The following is a 23736-nucleotide window of genomic DNA, read 5'->3' as shown; positions in this document are numbered from 1 at the left end:
ATGCACCAGAATTAATTAGCATAGTTGGTACAACACCATCCTTCTCTTTTAGAAATAATAAATCCATAAAACACTTATGCCATAAGAAGAGTGTAAACAAAAACCTATATGAATCTACTAGGATAGGAACATTTCTGTGAAGAAATTGTGCAGCATGCAAATATTTATATACTAGTTCCTTTTACCAACATCCCTCTTTAAGATTCACACAGAATGGAGTACTATGTAGAATGTAAAACCGTCAATTTGGTTTATTTTTCTTTCTGTGAGAAATGTCATGCCTACTATGTAGGTAAAACAAATAGACAACTTAAAGACAGAGTGTTTGAGCACATCAGGGATGTGAAGAACAGGAAAGAAAACAATGCATTAGCAGTGCATGTACTACAAAATGATCCTACACATAGTTTTAGATTTTTTGTTTTACAAGTATTAGATGTAGATATTAGAGGGGGGACCTGGAGAATCATACAGAAGCAGCAGAACAGAAATGGATTCTTTTGCTAAATGCTGAAAGATCTCCAAGTCTTAATAGTACTTCTTCATTAAAACCTTTTCTGAAGGCACGCCCTCTTAGGCATAAATAAAGAATGCTGTTTTTATAAAGAATGATTTTTACATAGTTTTTTTATATAGTTTTTACACAGTTCTTAAATGTTTTTAAAATGTATGTAAATGCTTTTGAGTATGTGTTTTATATCATATGTTATGAACTATATATGCACACATTTTTAAATACTTTGTTCACTTTAATTGATGTGACTAATTAAGTCAGCTGACTTTGTAGAGGACTAATTAGGATGAGCACTGTTTTTGAATGTTTGATGAAGCGACTGGATGTCTTGAAAGCGCTTACTTTGTGCGTATTTTTGTTGTTTTATTGAATAAACAGTTTACAGTACTTTTCTAGCCTGCAGGCTTAGTGCAGTATTTTTTACTTATTTGGCTTTTGTTTTCCTGCACTACTCCGTACCCTGCCTTCATTCATTTTGTTCTTATCTATCAAACCCCCACACTTGGTTTCACTGAGGACTAACCCTTTCTTCCTTCCAAAGGTATGTTCGGAGGCTAATCTGAACCAAACTATTGAACTCCCAACTTTCTTCAGTAACTATTCCAACAAGTTGGAGTATGTGTTGCATAAACTTGATGTTCACAGACAACTCAGATTCTATTTGGATAGAACAAAAGAATTTAGAAAATCAAAACAACTTTTCGTCTCTCATGCTGACACCAAGAAAGGGCTACTAGTTTCAAAAGTTACTCTTTCTAAATGGTTGACTGATTGCATAAAATTCACATATTCCTCCATGAATCAACAGCATGAAAGCGCATTCCACTAGGGCTGTTTCTACTTCTTCAGCTTATATGGCTAGGCTGCCTTTGGACACGATATGTGTAGCTGCCACTTGGTCTAATCCTCATACCTTGATTACGCATTACAAAGTAGATAAGGCCTCCAGGGACAGGGCTTCCTTTAGCTCCACTGTCCTCAGGAATATACTCCCGTGAGCCACCCAAGATGAATGGTGCTTGGGATGCTACCCATGTGTAAGAATGAACGGCGAGATTGAACAACTTCACATAAAGAAGTTATGTACTTATCATAACGTTCCATGTGAGTTGTTCATCTCGCCTTCATTCTTAAATTCCCACCCGCCTTCCCACTCCAGGCTTCTCAAAGAACGAGTAAGAGTTTTTGCAGACTAGTGGATCGTGTTACAGGATTTTTTATGCTGGCTGGAGTAATGTTCATGTGTTTATTATGTTATACATGTTGTGATCAGCAAACTAGATCTGAGGTGAGGCAGGGAGCATCATGAGATAGGGACTTGGCCTCGAGCTACTCTAAAACCTCGAGCTTGTGAAAGCGGCCGACTCGGAGCCGAGGGATCGGCTCTGAACCCATGTCTAAAAATGAAGGTGAGATGAACAACTCACATGGAATTTTATGGTAAGTACATAACTTCTTTTTTTTTGCCCTGCAAAAAAAATGAACTTTAGTGCACTTCACATATTTATAAGTCATTAGCATAAAGGGTTTTGCAAAGGCTCATATACTTGGAGAATTTGTCTTCAGAACTAGATTTTATAATTTGGATTAATCATCACCAGAGACTGGTTTAATTCTGCTTTAAGACTACACACTCTCTTCTGAAGTAGCATATGTATGTATAATGCAATTTGGCACAAACCCTGTGATGCACTGTGGTGTTCTGGCTTTGTTGTATGCACTTCTTTTTAATGATGATTTCAGGGTATGTGGTGCGATAAAGTCCCAGCTGCTGCTGCAGGCATGGATCAAACTGTTCTCCTTTAAAGTTAGCTGTATATGAGGGATTTGCTTTGCTCATCATTTGTCATGTCTGGATGGAATTTTAGATCTTGGATGAAATTTCTGTGTGCCAAGTGGATCACAGCTATCTGGATAGTACATTGCCTTGGAAAGAAGTATAAACATTAGGGTGTCTGTATAGGATGTGTATTTATTGTTGTTTGTGTGTTTTTATGTGGTGATATGAGGTGTTTAATGGCTGATTAGGTTTTTTATTTTTTTTTCAGTCTCAGAATGTCTCCTCTGTCATGATGTAAATGCACATGACAAAACTAATTCCTTCTGTACTTTTCTTGAATGTTTTAGGTGTGGAGAGAATTCCCAGATCGACTAGTTGGCTACCCAGGCCGCCTCCATCTTTGGGACCATGAGGCCGGAAAGTGGAAGTATGAGTCAGAATGGACAAATGAAGTTTCTATGGTACTAACTGGGGCAGCCTTCTATCACAAGGTATTTTGTAAAACAAACCATATTTAAAAATATTGTATGTGATCCTGAAAACAAAATTAGTATTGAGAATTGTTTTTGACATCTTGTTATGGTGACAGGGAGTTTCATTTTTTTATAATAGTTGTAATTGATGTTATATCAAAGATCATGTTTGAGCTTCTGCTTCCTCCCACATGTTGAACAAAGCAGGAGATGGTCGTACTTCATCCATGAAAGCTGTTCGACCGTATCACCAAGTAACAGGGAGAATCACAGCATTCTATTTACGTTGCAAAATCACTTGGGTTATCACAACAGTGCAGTGCCAGAAGTGCCATTCCTGCTCCAGGCTGCATGATAATGACTTGTGCAGACTTGCACTGTGACTACTTTGGCACCTTTTCTGTAACAGACAACTGGGATTGCCCATGGCACCAGCATTAATTGAGCTTCCAAATGATACTGCCAATGTGTTGTCATCAGCCGTCATAGTCGTGATGAAATAATGCAAATAGTTAACCATGAATAACAATCATGGTGAAAAAATATCACTAAAAATGCAGTTTTCAGGGGGAGGAGTCCAAGCCTCCCTCACTTACTTTACATGTACTAACTACAAAATCAAATCCCAGTGATGGCACAGTCTTAATGTTTAAGTACAGATTCAAATATTCACACAGTGACTATCACTCTTATAAGTGCCTTCAGTAATGTACCATATAAAAGCCTGTCACCTAATTAATTGCTTGTGTCACTGTGTGCAAATGTTGTTACATGTGTACACTTGTGAAACTGGTTTAATTTCCTGGATTAATGTCATAGTTGTTTGGATCAACTTTACCAAATTTGTATAGCATATGTATCATTTGGACTGATGCACATTAATATCAGACACCTGCCAGTATGTATGATGCCCCCCCTCCACCCACCCCAGTTTTCTTTATGACCCTGACTTGATCAACTGGCAGCAAATATCCTGAATAGAAATCTCGGTTAACAGTTTGACCAGATTTCTGAATGAGAGACCTTTAAAAAGGTGTTTTGTGGGAACTTTACCCCACCAGAAGTAGAACTGTTATGCATTGGGGGGGCTTGCCACCATTTCCACTTCTGCTGCGGAAGGAAGAAATACTTCAGCTATGCAACACTCTTGCCTTTTGGCTTCATCTGGAAACATTTTCAGCTTATTTGCTGAACATCAAAGATTTTCCAGGTGGAGCTCTGCTGAATAGCCTACTCCCTCACTTCATAGGGTCACATCTTTTATCCTTATATACGTAAAGAACATGTAACCTACCTCCTTGCACTAATAGCAAATTGTGAATAATAAGTATACATAAAGAAAATTCAGTTTTTATTATTGTTATTATTATTATTATTGTCATGAGCTATGTGCTTGCTTATCTTTAAACAAGCATTTCCTTATCATAGAATGTGTTATTTGTTTGCTAACAAATCAGTGAGTTTGATTTGTGTGCATATGTGTTTTTTATATTCCTGTTAACAGAAGTAGAGTAATTATTGTAGTAGTACATATTGATTGCTCCCATCATAAGAGATGAAGCTTAAATATCTTGAGTGAAAAACTAAAACCAAAATCCTGAAAGATGCAAAGACTTTCACTCAAATGACTGAAACTAAAAATCTTGAAATAATTCTGAATGTGTAAATGCAAACAGTTACAAAACATGGACATAGAACATTTAAACTTCTCTACAATGTATGTAAATATCAGGAAAGAAGTATGTTGTATCTTTCGGCTTTTCCCGGTTAGGGGTCGCCACAGCGGAACTCCGGTCTGCTAATGATTGGCAGTAGATTTTTACGTTCCGAGTTGCCAGCCCTGACGTACAACCTTCAACGAAGGTATGCCCACTCACGCATGTCTCCACAGAGAAGACGCCTTAGCTGAGAATCGAACAGGACGACGTCTTACTTTGAGGCGACGACGCTACAGCAGCACCACCACTGCAGTCTCAAGAAAGAAGTATGTATAAACTCTAAAATATTTCTTAAATTTGGCTGACATATATCTGAAAAATAAACAGTTGAAGAAATAGCAAGTTATACCACAAACTATCCCTACACTAAGGATTTAGAATTTATTGAGGATGTGAAAATCAAAGTGATGTTGCTTATACATGTACAGTTGCATATTTCTAACACTAGTGATTCAGTTTTTATGGTAATAATTCATTACTGGAATTTTGTGATTTTTCCAATAGTAGTAAAAGTGAAACTAATAGTTTATTGATAAATTAGAAGTTGAGAACTGAAAATGAAAATATAATTGTAAATGGAAATGTCAGCAATGAAAATATGTAGGTATTATTATAAAACATGATCTCCAATCTACAGGAAGTGAAAATTGCAAAGTTTTTTTAAAGCTATCAACATTTTATCTCTGACTGGAAAAACATATTTTTTCATGTTTGGTGATAAAATAAATGTAGCAAATTTGTTTTATAGCTCAAATTATTTTACATTACTCAAATTGTTTGATTACATCCTCTTGATTACATCCGCGGGTATCCTATGTAAATTATGTTTAGGTTTATGTTCTCTTTTTAGTCTCCAACCAAACTGAGATCAGCATTTAATAATTACACAATATGTTGGGGAAGAGGAAGTTTTATTATCCCCAATATTAAGTTTTACATTTTAGTTTCCTTGCTAGAAACTGTTACTCGTTGGCTTGATCATATATACCTTGCTGTTTAGAAAGAATTACACTTGGCTCTTTGTCAAAATTTTCAAACATGCATTTTTCTAAATAATAAAATGATGTATGCATTAACACTTTAAATTATTTTTATTATCTAGCGGGTTATAATTACAGCAGTATTTTTGTTTATATATTTTGAAAACTTTAATTTTAAATGTACTTCTTTGAAGTACTATGTATTTTATTTTTATTTATTTATTGTTAATATCATAGTAGGTATGATTCATATGGTTTGTTTTTCTGAATAAGAGAATTGCAGTCATGCAAAGTCTTACTTATTGATTCAGCTGCCCAGTGCTGTGGACACAGAAGATAAAACATGAATAGAGAGGACTTGTTCAGTGTTCACCATTTATTTTTTTAATCCAGAAAGTCCATGGAATTCAGTCTTCAGGGGAAAAAAATGATCCCAGCCTGTGTCATACTTAAAGGGTAATTGTTTAATAATCATGTATGAATCTTACTAGAAATACATGATTAAGACTGCTTTTCCAAATTTAAACTACATTCTAACACAAACCATTTTAAAGAATAGTCCTACAAAGAGGAGGAAGACATGAAATTCTTGACATCTGATCCACTTTGCTTAAAACTGAACAGCAAGACAATGCTCATGACTAGGAAGTACTAATCAGAATTTTTGCTGAAGTGATGAAAGGTGGAGAGACCATCTAGTCTACTGATATTGGCAATCTTTGGAGAGCCTGTGTGACAAACTGATGACTGCTGCCAGGGATGTGTAACTTTCCTGTTTCACTTTGATATCTGATGTTAATAGTTTGTCTGTCCATTTTTTTCAGCTACTTGCCTTCCTGTAGCAGTACTCATTTATTCACAACATTATTTAATTTCATTTTGGTTTATCAGGGAAAGTCAGAGGGAACTTAGAGACCCTTCTCTGCTAAGACCCCTGGAAAAAAGCCCCAACATTTAGTTAAAATATCTTACCTTAAGTAAACACAATGAAGGTTACATTGTATTAGTTTCACAAGACAAAAAAGATAAGAATTTTAGATGCAGTATAATATGAGGAAGTACAAGATACAATGAATAGTGTTTGCATTTTTACAATTTACAATTACTGGATGTTGTTGAACTATTTTACATTAGGTTTGTTGTAGTGCAAATACTTTTAGAAAAATAGAAGGATGAATATCATTACACATGTTGTACAGCCCAGGCTTTTGTTAGATGTGTTTTTGGACTTGTACTCCTGAGGGTAGTTGGAATTATTTCATTAGATAGAGACGTCGACATAGAATGCACCCTGTTAAAGAATATGTTCCTAGCCCATGCCTATCCAAATAATTTAATAGATTCCCTTATTACTGAAGTGAAAACTAAAAGGATTTTGGGCATCTATACACCCATTTTATGCCCAATAGTGGACCCAACCCTAGCTTTAGGTGATATATCAGGAGTACATGATCCAACAAGCAGGTCAGAAATACAGCCTGATTTCATCCTTAGTTTAGTCACCACTTATAGTTTAGATAGTGACTTGTTACTGAGCTTGGTTCGTAAGAATTGGAAATGGTTTAGATGTGACCCAGTTTTATTTAACAAACTTGGCACTTCTCTAAAATTATTTATAGGAGAGGTTGCAATATTAAGAACCTTTTGGAATCAAATAGGATGCAGTCAGGAAAATTCCCAGGGATGTATAAATGTGAGTCCTGAAATTTTTGCAGATTTATAGATGTGGGTAACACATTTGAGATCAATAACCATATTTATAGACTAAAAGATAGATATAACTGTAACTCAAAATGTGTGGTCTATGTAGCTAAGTGCCAGCTTTGCTCAGTATTTTATATTGGAAAGATGGAGCTTAGGCTCTGTGAATGTGTTTATGAATATCAGTATGCTATTAATAAGGGGAAAATAGAGAATGCACTAGCCAAGCATATTCTAACAGCACCAGACCACAAATTTAAGTTCAAGATTATAGATCATATCAAACAAGATATTCGAGGTGGCCGCACTCCATTAAAACTTGAAGAATTAGAACTTTATTGGCAGCTCTACCTTAATGCTTATCATTTGCCTGGGATTAACAACTTGTGTTCGATTAAATGTATCTTGAAATTAAAAAGTTTAATTAGATGATAGGGTTACATTACATGGGCGCTACTTGCTCCTGCACTTTTGATTATAATTACAAGTATTTATTTTACACTTTTACATAATGTAGGTGTTATCGAGTTTGTGAATATTGATTTGTGTTTGTGTATATGCTGAGTTCAAGCAGCAGTGTTCTTTATTCTTTGCATGGGATAGAAAAGGGTTAATGGTTCCATAGACAATGTTACCACAGCGTTCACGCTGTTTGGTTAATTAATTTCCACATGAGGTTTTATAAAAAGTGTTTAATGTTTTCTCTGCAGCTGAGGAAGTTTAATTGAAATAAACAAAAAGCACTTTATGCACTTTAAAACAATTTGTCTTACTTTGTTGCCGCTCCAATGCCATTTCATTAGTTATAGAAGTTTTCTTTTTTGTGTTTTTGTGACCTCATCCATTACCCTGCCTAGGGCCCCATGTGACCATGATCCAGCTCTGAGTTTGAGTACTGCTTCAAATGTCTTCATCCATATCACAGCACATGTGCTGGTTAGGCCTGTTATTACTAATGTGGGACTAAGAAAGAATCTTACTGAAAGACAAGATAGTAGATTATTGGCATAACCCAAATACATTAGTGTTTATGCTAAGATAAAATGGCACTGCCAAGGTACAATATAACTTTCACGCAACACAGTTCAACAGAGAATAATAATCTTTTTTATTGCAGAGAGTAACACATACATGGGAGACTAGGAAGTCAAGGTCCTGTCTCTCCAAAGTATAAAAATCATGGATAATTTATACCATTTTTGATTAAAAGCAACATTATTGTAACAACTGAAATATAGCCACTGACCAATAAAAAACGAACACTACAGCATTAATTTTGCTAAGATCTCCTGACTCTGTATTTGTGCCTTTCCATATTCGGCACAAGTTCTGAATTCCAGAAAAGAACTCTCTATACTTTGCCATGTTAGCACTTTAATGTTGGCAAGAAATAAATCATCAGAAGCAGACTGAAGCAATTAGGAATCTGTATAGAAATTAAATTGTATGTAAAATGAAATGTGGACATGAACATTTTTCCCTTACTTTTCACTTCTCCCTTCACAGGACACTTTCAAATTTAAGGTTAGAGAGGACTCACGAGACTAGGCAAAGTAAGTGTTCTCAGTTTCAGAAACTCTAAAGTGGCTAATTTGGAATCTAGTATTAATCCCATAGAACATCAGTGTAAGTTCTATCAATGCAAATATTTCTATACTTTTAAACCATATTGCCAGTGCAAAACAGGAATGTAAGACTGTGCAATGTACGTTTACACAAACTGAATGGCAGTGACTGTCCAAGCCAAGTGTTTCTAACAGAAATATTTGAGGGCCCCTAAAGTTATTGTGAATAGATTGAGAAAACAAGGGGAAACTTCAGATATTAACACTGCTATGTTGGCTCTTTATAAAAACTAGTAGGTCTCATGTACTACTGTAGATTTTAAATCAATGAATGAATTTCTTGCAAGGGTTTTGTCACCATAGATTTTGCACTCAGAAATGTTAAATCGACAAGTTTCCTTTTTCTGATATCTTTATTAAATCACATTTTACATTATAACATAGGTGCACATACAGTAATAGAAAGTAAGGCAAACCATTGTGCAGTTGTCATTATTTACATGCAGTATACACATGTGTTTTCTTTCAATAATTATTGTTCACCCCATTACATAAACTGCTCATCTCTTGCCTTCCCTTAAAACTCACTCCTCCTCCTGAACATTATTCTGCAGGTGTTCCCACAAATTCCATTTATTTCTATGTAATCTAATCCTTCAGTTTTCTAAAGATGCCACCTTTAGTTTATCTCCTTTGCGCTATTAAGTGTTTCATTTACTTTTGGTTTAGATTTGTATTTCCATTTTCTTTCTTGACAGCCAGTAATATTAAACTTAGTAAAGCCTTACTCTGTGTAGACAATTCAGATCCTGTCAGTTAATGAATCATTTTCTTAGTTAAAACTGTTTGCTCCTCAACATTTCTCAGTTTGATTCCAAGCCCTGCCACTATACTGTGTGTCCTACACACTGCTAAAAGGTGACATGTGTCTGGCATACAAGGCATCCTTCAACCCATTACTGATGAATTTACTGCATATCAGCAAGCCAGATGGTATCAGAAGTACTTGATATAGGGATCTAAACCTCTTCTGCAACATCAACAGAACTGTTTGGAGGGAATGGTACCTTTTTCAAAGGATACCACTGCTGTGGGGCAGACTCCCCATCCACATAAAGTTCATTCCTGTCTATTTTCAAGCGCAGTATAGATTTGTGAATAGGAAATAGAAATTTACCCCAGGATTGCCCCCTGAACTACTAATGGACAGAGGCAGCTCCTAAATGCTTTATCCCATGGAGGAGTCCCCCCAAATTATCTATGGTATGATCCCAGTTATTTTTAATAGAGGTAGTATATAATTATCAACCCTGGGATGGGTAAGGACAATCTGTTACCAAACTGACATTTTTTTTGAGTGAAAAAAGGGAAATTGGCTAGATTTAAAATGGCCCTCAAGGGCAGCTAGGCTAGTACTTACCTGTGAACCTATTTCTGACTCTGTAGGTAATTTTTAAAATCTGCCCACTCATTACAATCCCAAATACAATGTTCTCAGTTACCCTGTTTCTCAGTACACCTCCTACATTGGCTGTCCACTTGAGTAAAAGTTCTCCGAAGTTTATTTGAGATATAAAAATAACTATGCAAACACTTCCAAGCAAAAATCCTAAACTTTCTGGACTTTGTTGCATACTTGGGAGCCATACAAATGTTCTCCCGTTGTTCCTTTGTGAATTGCCTTTCCAATTACTTTTCCCAGTCTTTTCTAACTTTCTTTGATTGATTCTTATAGTTATCAGTGTTTTATATGCTGTACTAATTATCCATCTTTAAAAGGAGCTTCTGTTCTGTTATAGACTCATCTAAGAACTGTACCTGACATAGTCCTTTTCTCTTTGCCTATACTCTGATATCAGTCCCTGGTAGGGAAGGCAGTCTCTAACCTGCATTCCAAACTTCTGATTGGCCTTATTTTACTTTATTACCTTTCCCTATACTAGATATGTGCTCCCAATACCTTGGTTCCTTTGCCAATTGCCTCCAGTGAATTCCAACCCCTGTTTGCCTGTTTATTATAATCCTGCTTACTGTTAGCCATATTGGCAAAATCTCTTTATCCATTCTCATGTTGGCTTAGTCCTTATTTTCTGCTATCTTATGAATATAATAGTCTGTATGGCTGTTGTTATTCTTAAGGACCTGCATCCAAAATCCCGCTGTCTCATTCTTTCTTGAACTTCCCCATTTCATCATTTCTTTCCACTTTGATGTATAACCTTTTATTTGTATGAGCCTTAACTGAGCAGCTCTAAAGTATCCTTTCATGTCAGATGATCCTGATCCACCTTGTTGTTTGGTGAGGATCAACTTGTCCCACGTAACTCTTGCCTTCTTCCCCTCCCAAGTAAATTCCTTCAGCTGTTTAATTATCATCCACAACTTTTCCTTTGGTTGTTAAAAATATGTCTGACCTGTTTATAAAACTAAAGGGAGTAAAACATTTTCATTGTTTGTATCTTACTGTCCCTATCGATAATCAGAAGCTTCCAGCTTCTCATTTTTTATATTATCTTCCCCACATCCACATATCCTTAACAACAATAATGGAATAATTTTTAATCCAAACACTTAAGTACTTCATTTTGTCTTGTTCCCATAAATAGTGATATTTGTGAACTAGTTCATGTGTGGGTGCATAAGTTACTGCTATAGCCTTTGATCTGATGTCAATTTTCATTCTGTCCTCAACTGTTGGCTTTGGATCCAATGCTTAGATCTGACGTGGCCATTACTAAAGCTCGTGCTAACCAATAAAGCTGTCAAGTTCCTCCCATAGCCAAAATGCACCGACCACTAAAATACCTCAGATCTCATTTGCTGCTTTTCGCTAAAGACATGGTTAGCCTTAGCTCTCGAGCTTTAATTGAGATAAGTGTTTATTTTCTTTTCTCAGCTTTCACTTAGAAAATGTTTTCTACTGCCTTACCCTGTACACTCTGCATATTCTCCTTTACCATCATTGGTAACCAGTTTTTCATTCCTTTATAACCTCCTTATTACACGTTACCATTTTTAGTATAATTTTTACCCTTTTCCTTCTCTGCCAAGTTAAAAAAAAAAAAAAAAAAACCTTTCCCCATTTCTTTTCTATTCTTATCTGTCAGTTGTCATGTCAGGTGAGGAACCTGCCAGCTTCCAAAAGTGTCAGAAGTGTGGGCATAAATTATCTTTCTGATGCCATACTTTGTGTTCATTGTTTAGGCCCTCAACACTTATAAGAGGATTGCTCTATTTGTAAAAACTTTAACACGAGGGCCTTAGCAGACAGGATAAATAAACTGATATTAAAACTATTGCACCCTTCTTCTTTCAGAGAGGCTATTGCTGGGGCTCAGTCCCCCAAGTTTAAGAATAAAGAGACTGTCTGTATGTCTCCAAGGCCATCCACTTCTTCTACTCCCTAATTGGAGCCGCCAAAGAAGAAATCAAGATTGGATCCAAAGTTCACTCAGATCCAATCCCCTTCAGATCTGACGAGAAACTCTTTGGATGCAATTTCTTTGGATCTGAAGACCTTGCCAAGGACTAAATATTCTTCTAGTTTAGATCCTTCAAGGGTTCTTTCTCCTTTGCTTAAGAGACATCGCTCTAGGTCACCATCCCTTGCTTCTACTCATTCTTCCAGAAGTCTAACTGAGGAAGATGTGGACAAAATCATGAGGAAATTCCTCTCAGGGCAGCTACAGAAGGGTATTCTCCTGGTTCCTCCCTGCTCAGTTCAAGGAATCCCTCCATCTGTGACACCTTCTTTATCTACTCCTTCTCTGATTTTGGTTGTTTGAGTCCCTGGATTTGAACCTCCCGGGTTTGTTTGGCTTGACTCCGAAGATACTGTCTTCGGATCCAAAGAGTACTCTGAGTGCACCGGTTCCAATCACTTTGGTTCCGGGTGACTGTAGAGCCAAAGCTGCCTTGTTGGCTCTGGGATGTTGAAGTTCACTCTGAGGTTTTTAGAGCTGTCTCTACCCCTTGGAGATTCGGCATTGGATAACTTGGCTCCCACTTTCCTCTTCGGGGAGATTGCTCTTGGGGCAGAGGGAGGCAGCAGTCCAGAAGTTTGCCTTCATGAAGCCAGTGTCTTCCTTCTGTCAAGAGCAGTCTGCCTTTGAGGTGGTGAAGAGAGTATTCTCTGCTCCAACAGGATGGATGGATCCAAACTACTTAGATCTCCAGTCTAGTTCCCAGATGTCTCTGTACTTAGAACCACATCATGTTATGCCACAGGTACAGCCAGCTCAAAGCATTCAGACAACCCAGCAGGGTCTTACAATCTCTTTCAACATTTCATCAGAACATCTCACTGAGGAAGTTCCTTGGAAGAGAAAGTGCAAGAGGAGGCACTTGGACTCTCTGCAACAGGCAGTCAGTGAGCATACTGATTTTGATGAGGGAGAAGGGTCCCCATGATCACTTTTGGAAGATGTCTCATTTGGAGACATTCTTGAGATCTTTAAGCAGAGAAGTGGTTGGTTCATAGGTTCATAGGTTCATACTAGGCTATCTGCCCGAGGGCATTTACAAGCCTAGCCCATAGTTTTGTGGCTTACGCCACCCCTTTAGTATGGGGAACTATACCCATTATTTTGCTGTGCCTCTGTTGAGCAGTGACACTGAGGTAATCCCTGGGGTATATCTGCGATCTCCCATCCATTGGTCAAGATTTCTCTTGAACAAGGCCAGCGAGGTGCTCTGCCTCACATATACCGGGATTTTATTCCACAGCATAGGGAGTCTTTGGGTGATGAATCTATCCCTCCAGCACGTCCTATTAATAGCCATGTCGAGGTTTAAGTCTCCCGCCCTTGTGGCTCTGGTGGATCTGGATTTTTGAGGTGAAGCATATTCATCAAATCTGGGTTTGACATGGCCTTGTATGTCAGGCAAAGGTCACCTCTGAGCAAGCGGTGGCGACTGAATAGAGCTGGAGTTCTTTCAGTCGGGCAGCATAGGACAGATGTTTGAGACCCTTTATCCTTTTGGTGAGGAACTTTTGTGGCCTCTCCAGCTGCTGCAAGTGTCGGGTCAGATACATTCCGAATGGGGCATTGTACTCAATCATTGGTCTGATGAGTGATGAGTATAGGAGACTATGACCTCCCTTGATCTAGATGAGAATCCCTTCATGATAAGGTGGGCAATGTAGAAGGTCTTCCTAACTACTTTAGCTACATGGGTGTCGAATGACAGACTACTATCAACCTGGGTCCCCAGGTCCCTGATAACTTCTTCTGTGCTCAGTGGATTGCCACCTATTTGGTAGCTAGGGGTAACCTTGTTTTTCCCGAAGGGTATGACTATGCATTTTTTGGCATTTAACTTTAGGCCGTGGCTCTGGCACCAGTTATCCGTTTCTGTGAGACCCTTCTGAAGGATATCTGTGTCAGATGTGTTTTCTACTATGGCCCAGTTTGCAGTCATCTGCAAACTTTGTCAGCCATAACCCTCCTGTGTTTGCTTGTACTTCAGAAAAGTAGATGCCAAACAAGAGTGGGCCCAGGACTGAGCCCCGTGGTACACCACTTGTGACAGGCTTTGAGTCTGACATGGCGCCAGCAACTCTGACCCTGTGGGTTCTGTCACTCAGCCAGTTTGCAACCCATCTTGTGATGTATGGGTTAACATTTAAGCTGATGAGTTTTCAATGATACCAGTGGGGTATTGTATCGAAGGCCTTCGCCAGATCGAGGTAGGCTGTATGGACTGCCTTTCCCTCATCAATGGCTTTGGTGACTGTTTGAAAAAGTCAACCAAGTTTAGAAGGCATGATCTGCCTTTGACAAAGCCAAACTGGGATGGATCCAAAGTCTGCAAATTCCCTATGTCTTTATTTATGAGGTCCATTATGATCCTCTCCATGGCTTTGCAGATAAGGCTTGTCAAGCTAATGGGCCGGTAATTTCCAGGGTCGGTGGAGGCACCGCCTTTGTGAAGTGGGACCACAGTTGCAGTGTGCCACTCCTGGAGTGCGTATCCAGAGGTAAGACTATGATTAAACAGCTGTCCTAGCTGTGGGTTTAATTCCTCGTTGAGTTCATGGAGAACACAGCCGGGGACACCATCAGGTCCCCTGGATGCTGTGTTTTTTGCTTTGGAGAGAGCAGTTCTCACTTGGGCGTTGGAGATGTTTGGGGGGCTGCAATCGCTTGGTATAGATATCTCTCCTTTTGGGGGAGGAAGAAGTTTGCACTGAACCTGTCAGCCAGTATGTTGGCAATGTCTGTAGGATCATTAATCTTCACATCATTTTGAACTAGTTCTGAGCATATCTGGGAGTTTCCTCCCAGGTTTCTAACATAGCTAAAGAAGGCCTTATGATTGTCTTTTGAGTCTTTAGCTATTTTTTCTCAAAATTTGCTTTGGATGATTTTATGAGAGCTCTTAGTTTTTTACTTATAGTGATCAAGGGTGTCTTACCTTTTAAGGATTTTGCTCTATCTTGTAGTAGCTTCCTCCTTTTGTTGTAGAGTTTGTTTATGGCTGGGGTCCACCAGACTGGACGCTTGCCTTTGGTACAAAGAGTCTTTGTTTTGCTTGGGATTGCCTTATCCATGCAGTCCTGCAGGTGCTGGTAGAAGGCATTTGTAAGTGATTCAGCGGCTTGAGTACTGTTTTCCGCCGGCTCGGGGGCCTTAAAGGAGACCACACTAGTCTTTAGAAGTGTTAAGTCGGCTTTCGAGAAGTTCTTTACTGTGGTCTTTTTTATTTCAGATGGGGGTGGGATGAGGACCTCCAGCAAGATTAGTTTGTGATCTGATCTCACCAGTGAGGGGTATACTTCCGGTGTTGAACATTGTGCTCCCATGTTCGTGATGATGAGATCAAGTATGTTTTCTCCTCTTGTGGGGTTGGTGACTAGTTGTTCCATGGCATTTGAGTTTATGAATTCCAGGAACTTTTGGGCTAGGGTGTTTGGGCTTGAGTAGTGTTCCCAGTCTATATTAGGGTAATTGAAGTCACCTAGTATGATGGTGTTTGGTGATACATTTATCCCCTCTAGTGTTTTCAGGAAGGCCATGTGAGGTTCCTGAGTTTGTGAGGGTGGCCTGTAACATGCACCTGGATGGTCTCCGATGCATCGTGCGTTGCCACCAGTCTTGAGGTGTGGGTGTCCTTGATGAATATGGATACCCCCCCTCCTTTCTTGGTATTGTCCGGATTTTGGGGCGGAGCATGATAAGAGGTAAAACCTGATAGTGCTGGGGTGCTCTCAGGAGCCTTGAACCAGGTTTCTGTCACTGCACAGACATCGATGTTCTCCATACTGAGAAGGGCCTCGAGTGCGTGCATTTTGAGATTTAGACTTCTGGCATTGAGCAGCATTACCCTTAGTTTTTTCCTTTTTTGTGTTCTAGGGTGGTAGGTTTAGAATTTGAGCCTTGCCTAAAAAAGGCACTATGGGGGTGGCAAGAGCCTTTGCCAATATCCGGAATCCCAGGGGTGACAGGTGCAAGCCGTCCCTTGCGAAGCAGCGTGGCTTGTCCAGCATGTCATCCCAGGCAGACAGACATTGGAACCCCTTTGAATGACACCAGAGTTTAAGCCAATTGTTAAAGCTGATCATCTTATCTCTGTATTGCGGCATCATTCTTGGTGAAGGTAGGATACTGCTCATAGGTCAGGGTCATACCTGCCTGGGCTACATAATCAGAGAGCTCCTCAATGTCTCTTTTCATGTAGTCCAAGGAGGTACGTCTCAGGTTGTTTACACCAGCGTGGACAATGACTGAGTCGTATTTGTACCTGCTGTTGAGAGACCTGAGTGCTTGCGTTATGTGGCGGATTCTAGCGCCCGACAGGCAGCTTACTGTGACCTTCTCCTTACCTGGTCCTCCTGCAACCCTTCACCAGAGGAGTCGGTATTTCTGGAAGCAGTTGGAGCTGACCCATCTACTTCCTGGGTTACTCCGCCCGCTGATGAGCACATTGATTTGGTCTCTAGGTGGGCATGGAAGTATCCTGACTCAATTGAGCCAATCCCTAAGAGGCCAGATCAGATTCTGGCACCACCGGGCAGGAAGAAATTCTGGAGTAAGGGGGTTCCGGTGAATGCCATTGTCATGGTGGTGGACACTAAAAAGGAACTTGCTGAAAAAGGTCTATCTGCTCATCCCCCTAATAGGGAGTGTCAGGCAATGGACAGATTTTGAAAGTGTGTTTATACGTCAGTGACTTTTACTCTTAGGTCTGTGAGCTATTTTGGCACATTTTACTAGAGTACAACGGAACTTGATCAAGGAACTTTCAAAATCCCTTTCAGGGACTGTGGCTTAATCATCTGTGGCCTGTCAGTTGGCTGCCCTCCATTCCATTTCATATTTATCCACAAGACTTATCTCACATGCAGCTGAAGGTGCCTCAGGGACAGGGGGTACAGGCATATCCATTAGGAGGCATGCCTGGATGCACTTATGTGACTTTGTGGAGTCTTTCAGATTGTCAATCGTTCGTTCTCCTTTTGACAATTCATTGTTTGACCCAAAAGTGAAGAAGGCACTCAACAGTTGTGAGAAGGATGGAAAGATCCTCTCTGCTGTGGTAGGTTGTTTTTCAATCCCCCCCCCCCCCAAAGATGCTTTTATAGGAATCAACGGGGTGGTTGGAAGATGTGGTTCAGAAAGTCTCAGGTTCCTTTCCAGCATACTTGTGGAGATAGTTCCCCTAGGGGCAGAGGGGGGATCTTGAATGGATGACAACACTGTTGTGGCAGAAGACCACAAAACCAGGGGTCCAGAGATTTTTTTGTCTGACAGATCCTATCACCGCTTCTGAAAGGAGGCTCGATTGTCCCACTCAGAAGGCAGTCAGGGGTCGACTATCCCAGCACCGGAGACTCTGGCTAGATTTAACAAGAGATGCTTTGGTGCAGAGGATTATTTCCAGAGGTTATATAATTCCCTTTTCCCTGCCACCTCCAGCTGTATGCAAAGAAGCCACAATAGAAATACAAAAGCTGTTAGAAAAGAGAGTCATCCAAGAGATCCCACCAGATCAAATAGAATCTGGAACTTACTCAAGATTCTTTTAAATGCCAAAAAAAACAGAGAACTGGAGACCACTTTTGGATCTCAGCATTCTAAACATGTCAGTTCAGTGTATAAAGTTTCAAATGATCATGATTCAGTCCATTCCACCCTTCTGGGGCAAGGACAACTGGATGTGCTCGACAGGATTTCAGGATACATACTATCACATAAAGATGAACAGACAATCCAGAAGGTATTTACGCTTCCGGCTGGGAGCCAGTAACCATCAGTTCAGAGCACTGCCCTTTGGTCTCACCACAGCCCCAGGGTGTTAACCAAATGCATGGCAGTAGTAGCAGCTCACTTGAGACTGCAGGGATTCCTAGTGGTTCCATATCTAGATGACTGGCTCATTACCACCCTGACCAGGCATCTGCTAACAGGTGAGAGATCAGGTTCTTCAAATTTGTTCTCATCTAGGAATAACCATCATTTACGAGAAGTCTCTGTTACATCCAGCTCAAACATTGGAGTTCATAGAAGCGGTTTTCAACACAATGTCAGTGACAGCTTCTGTTCCTCTTTCAAGAGTACAAACTATCAGATTCCAGGTTATGAAAATAATTCACAGTACCAAGTTTTCAGCCACTTGATACTTCAAGCCTTAGGATCAATGTCAGCTGATATAACCTTAGTTTCACTGGCCAGATTTCATATGAGAATTCTTCAGTGGATGCTGGGAACACAATGGTCGATTCTTTAGCAGCGCATGTCGGCACAAATAAGAATTACTCAGGCATGCAAGACATACCTCTGGTGCTGGATACAGTCAGATCCAGTTCTACAAGGTCGTCCCTTCATTCTCCCTCAGCCCAAGGCCATAGTGATCACAGACACTTCCCAGATTTGGTGGGGGGGCACTTCCTGGGGAAAACAGTCCAAGGCACCAGGTTCCCTGAAGAGGCCAATTTGCACTTCAGTGTTCTAGAGAATAGATTGGTGTTCTTAGCGTTGCAGGCCTTTCAAGAACTCTCCCTTTAAGGACAATTGAGATTCAAACAGAAAATATGTCAGTAGTTTGGTACATCAATAGAGGAGGAGGAACCAGATCTTACCACTTGTGTCAAGAATGACTCAGAATGTGGCAATGGTCAATCTCATCCAACCTCATAGCTATGCACATTCTGGGTGATCTCATCCAACCTCATAGCAATGCACATTCCGGGGAAGTCCAGTGTTATAGCAGACAAATTGAGCAGGTCCATTCTTCTTCCTCATGAGTGGTCTATCAACATGGAAGTGACAGAAATTATTTTCCGTCAATGGGGCCAATCTTGCTGCAACTATTTGTTTCTCCCCTAAACAACAAATGCAGCAGCTACTTTGCCCTAATCCCCTCTCTGGGGGAATCACTGAGGGATGCTGTACTCTATGATTGACACCCCTGGTCTTCTCTATGCTTACCCGCCAATTCCCCTAATCCCAAAATTTCTGTAGAAAGCTACCAGGTTGAAGAGCAAGTTCATCCTCATTGTGCCATAATGGCCTCAACAGATTTGGTTCCCTTTCTTTGGCCTCATCTAGTTTACCAATCTTGAATTCTGGATCCAACTGCAGACCTCCTGTCTCACCCAACCGTCATGATTCATTTGGATATCTCAAATCTCAAGATAACAGCATTGTTTCTCCAATTCCGTTAATAGACAACGTATGCTGTCTTCCCCTGTCCGTCATATTCTTTTCTCATCTCATAAACCTTCTACAAGAAGACTTTACACAAGTAAATGGAAAAAGTTTGTTTACTGGGTACAACAAAAGCACATTGGCACCTTCTCAACTCCTGTACACAGCATACTTGAATTTTTGGCATCAGTTTTTAATGATGGAGCTAGCTTCTCCACAATTCAAGTTTAGTTAGCAGCAGTCTAAATGTTGGATTTGAGAATTTTTCTGTGGCCTCTTCTAAACATTGTAAGGCAGTTTTTGACAGGCACACACCAACGAAGACCCCCTCCCCGTACAAAGATCCTAGTCCTCCATGAGGTCTGAACTTGGTTCTGCAGATCTTAATTCATTCTGCCTTTGAACCAGCAGATAAATGTGATCTTAAGTTTTTGTCCTGGAAAACTGTTTTTCTAGTGGCCATTACCTCTGCTTGAAGAACTTCAAGCATCGCTCCCTACTTGATCTTCCATCAGGATAGACTCACATTATGTACCAATGCTTCCTTCTTTCATAAGGTGGTGTCAGAATTCAGTCTCAATCAGTCCATTAATTTGCCAGTTTTCTTTCCTAAATTTGAGAATAAAGGGAATACATGTTACATCTATTAGATGTTCACAGACCATTGCAAGGTACATTTTCACTTAGCATGGAACAAAAGAAATAAAAAGACAGATCAATTATTTGTGTCCTTTGCAGATGGTAAATTGGGAAAACCTTTTGCAGAGGTAACCGTATCCATGTGGCTAACGGATTTGCATATCATTCATCTACAACAGCTTGGGTCTAACATTACCAGAAGCTTTGAGCCCATTCAGCTAGGTCCATGGCAACGTCTTCAGTGTTTCTGTCTAGGGCTTCCATGGATGACATGTGTGGCTGTAACATGAGCCATTCCTCATACTTTTATCACTCACTGCAAACTGGATCTGGTCTCAAGGGGAAGAGCAGCCTGTGGCTCAACTGTGCTCAGGAATATCCTTCTTTAGAGTCCACCTGGGAATTTAGGTAGCTGGGGACTCTGTCCCAACAGTTGAGGATAGAAGGAAAATTAGCAACATCAGATACAAAAGGTACATACTTAGCATAACATTCCATCTGTGTTGTCTGTTTTTATTCTTCATCAACATCTACCCACCAACCCCTAATTCCTTTTCATTATGAATTTCTGGAAGAAAGAGAGACCATAAGGACACCACCATCTTTAATATTGAGCTCCAGATGTGGCTTTTCTGTCAGGAAAGTTATAGTAGTCCTTCTACCTTATGTATAACAGCAAACAAAATCTGGGGTATGGCAGGGGTTGGTGCATGATGGATAAAGGAGGAGCTCAAGTATTTTTTGGTTACCACAAGTTTTAGTAAAGGCTGAATCGGAGTTGGTGCATTATTCAGCCATCTAACCTGGACTGGAACACCAACGGCAGAGGTGTGTCCATATCAACGGCAGAGGTGTGTCCATATTCATTAAGGATATCCACACCTCCAGGCTAATTGCTCAGCATAATGCAGCCGAGGTTATTCTAGTGGAACTAACTCTCTGGGCAAAACTGCAATCCAAATTGTAGCCTGCTACAGATCCCCCACCATGCCCCAAGATTCCCACTCCTCTTTTCTTGATATACTGGAAAATATTAGGGTTCAATCAAACACCCTAATATTGGGCAATTTCAACTACCCCACCATTAACTGGGAAAACTACTCATGTACCAACTCCTTCACTCAGTGATTTCTGGAATTCATAAATTCCAATGCCCTGGATCAGCTTATCCACACCCCCACCAGGGGCAACAATATCCTATACCTAGTCATTACCAACATGAGTGACCGGTGTTCCACACCTGAAGTCAACGCCTCGTTGGTCAGATCCGACCATAAGCTATTCACCCTAGATATCCACATCCCACCCCCACCCTCCATTAAGGAATCTACAGTAAAAAATTTCTCCAAAGCCAACTTCCTACTTCTTAAGACAGAAGTGGCGAACTTCATGACACCCATGCAGATGGACAATACAGTTATGACTGCTGAATCCTACACAAATGCACTCTGTAAGCACTTACACGAGTGCATGGATCGTGCTATCCCAAACAGAACCAAGATGCTATCCTCCAAAAAAAGGAAGCCAGTCTAGTGGTCCCCTGCCATAAACAAACTCTACAACAGAAGGAAGAAACTGTTGCAAAAGAGTGTAAAATCCTATGAGTGGAGGAGCTCCCTTGTCAGCCTCAGCAAGAAGCTGAGAGATCCCTTATAAGATCATCCAACGCTAACTATGAAAAACAAGATTGCCACTGATTCTAAGGACAACCACAAAGCATTCTATAACTATCTCAAGAATCTCAATGGCGACACCCAGATTTTCTCTGAATTACAGCACAATGGCACAAAAATTACAGAACCAACTAATATTGCCAACATCCTGGCAGATAGGTTCAGTGCTAACTTTACCCCCCCTCAAGGGCCCATATCTATACAGGAAGAATGCAGAATCCCTGTAATTACAACTTCACAGATAAAAGCAGCACTCTCTAATGCCAAAAACACAGCATCCCGGGCTGTGTTTTACACGAACTTCAGAACGAACTGGCTCCCCACCTAAGCACCATGTCCAATCATAGCCTCATGTCAGGCTTTGTGCCCACTGAATGGTGCACAGTAACAGTTATCCCACTCCACAAAGGGGGAGCCACCACTGATCCTGGGAACTATCGCCCTATTAGCCTGACGAGCCTGGTCTGCAAGGCCATGGAACGTGCCATCATGGAATTCATAAACAAAGACATTGGTAACCTCCAAATTCTGGACCCCACCCAGTTCGGGTTTGTGAAATGCAGATCATGCCTCCTGAACCTAGTTGACTTCTTTGAGGCTGTCACCAAAGCCGTAGACCGAGGGTAAGGTGGTTCACACAGCCTATCTTGACCTCGCCAAGGCTTTTAACACCATCCCCCATTCTGGAATTATAGCTAAACTCACTAAACTATGTATAAATCCCTATGTCACAACATGGGTTGCCAACTGGCTCACTGACAGAACCCACACTCTAACAGTTGCAGACTCCAATCTGACTTCAAACCAGTGACAAGTGGAGTACCACAGGGATCAGTCCTGGGACCTCTCCTGTTAGCCTGTACTTCAGAGAAGTAGATACCAAACACAGAAGGCCACTGGCTAATGAAGTTCACAGATGACTGCAAACTAGGAGCTGTAGTAGAGTCCCCAAATGATGTGGAAATCCTACAGATGGGCCTCACTGAGACAGATGCCTGGCGTCAGAGCCATGGCCTCAAGCTCAATGCTAAAAAGTGCATTGTTATCCCCTTTGGTAAAAACTCTGTACCCATGAACTACCACATAGGTGGCAGTCTTCTTAACACCAAATGTGTGATAAGAGACCTTGGGACCCAGGTGGACAGTAGTCTCTCCTTTGATAAACACATTGCCACAGTAGTCAGGAAATCCTTCTACATGGCATACCTCATCACAGAAGGGTTCTCATCCAGGAAAAAAGAGGTCATTGTTCCCCTGTACTCGACACTCATTAGACCCATTATAGAGTACAGCGCCACTTTTGGAATGTACCTCACAAGACATCTGCAGCAGCTGGAAAGGCCACAGAAGTACCTTACAAAGAGGATTACTGGCCTGAAACAGATGCCCTACACTGATCATCTAAAAAAACTCCAGCATTACTCTGTAGCACATCACCTACTCCAAGGTGATCTCTGCCTAACATATAAAGCTATGTCAAACCCAGAGCTGTTGAACATGCTACACCTAAAGAAATCCCAATTCCTCCAAGCTACATGCTTTAGAGACCTAAACCTTGTCACCACAATAAACAGGACTTGCTGGAGGGGTAGACGCCTGTCCCAGAGACTTCCCATACTCTGGAACAAGCTACCCATCTATGTCAAGCAAAGTTCTTCATTAATACTCTTCAAGAAAAATCTTGAGTGGATTGGAAATAGGAAATACACCCCGGGGATCACTTCTGTGGCTCTGCTCGACGGGCACAGGAAATTAACTTTCTTGGGTTGGCTTAAGCCAAGGAACTTTGTTGACTAGGCTTACTTAGGCCCTTGGGCCGATAGCCTAGTACTTACCTATGAACCTATTGGTAAGGGAGGAGCTCAAGAGCTTTGTGGTTACAATGAGTTTTAGTAATGGCTAAGTTGGATCCAAGGATTGGATCTGAACCCAACAGTTGAGGAAGAATGAAAATGAACAACACAGATGAAACGCTATGCCAATTATCTAACATTTGTCTTTATCTTTATTAATGTTATATCCCCAGAAGATCTGAAACTGCCTC

General features: G+C 40.4%; 1 protein-coding gene across 2 annotated transcripts in view; it reads left to right on the top strand.

Annotated features, from left to right (window-relative positions):
- Nucleotides 1-23736, top strand: part of EXT2 (exostosin glycosyltransferase 2) — a 1719054-nt gene that overhangs the window by 1396456 nt on the left and 298862 nt on the right. For both annotated transcript variants that reach the window (XM_044078315.1, XM_044078314.1), the window contains exon 11: nucleotides 2642-2785. In XM_044078315.1, coding sequence (XP_043934250.1) covers nucleotides 2642-2785 — 144 coding nt within the window. The remainder of the gene's footprint in view (nucleotides 1-2641; nucleotides 2786-23736) is intronic.

This window comes from Protopterus annectens, chromosome 7.part0 (assembly GCF_019279795.1).
Source record: "Protopterus annectens isolate FY-2018-M chromosome 7.part0, PAN1.0, whole genome shotgun sequence".
Taxonomy (NCBI): domain Eukaryota; kingdom Metazoa; phylum Chordata; order Ceratodontiformes; family Protopteridae; genus Protopterus; species Protopterus annectens.
Note: the sequence above shows the minus strand (reverse complement) of the source record. Positions and strands in the feature narration are given on the sequence as shown.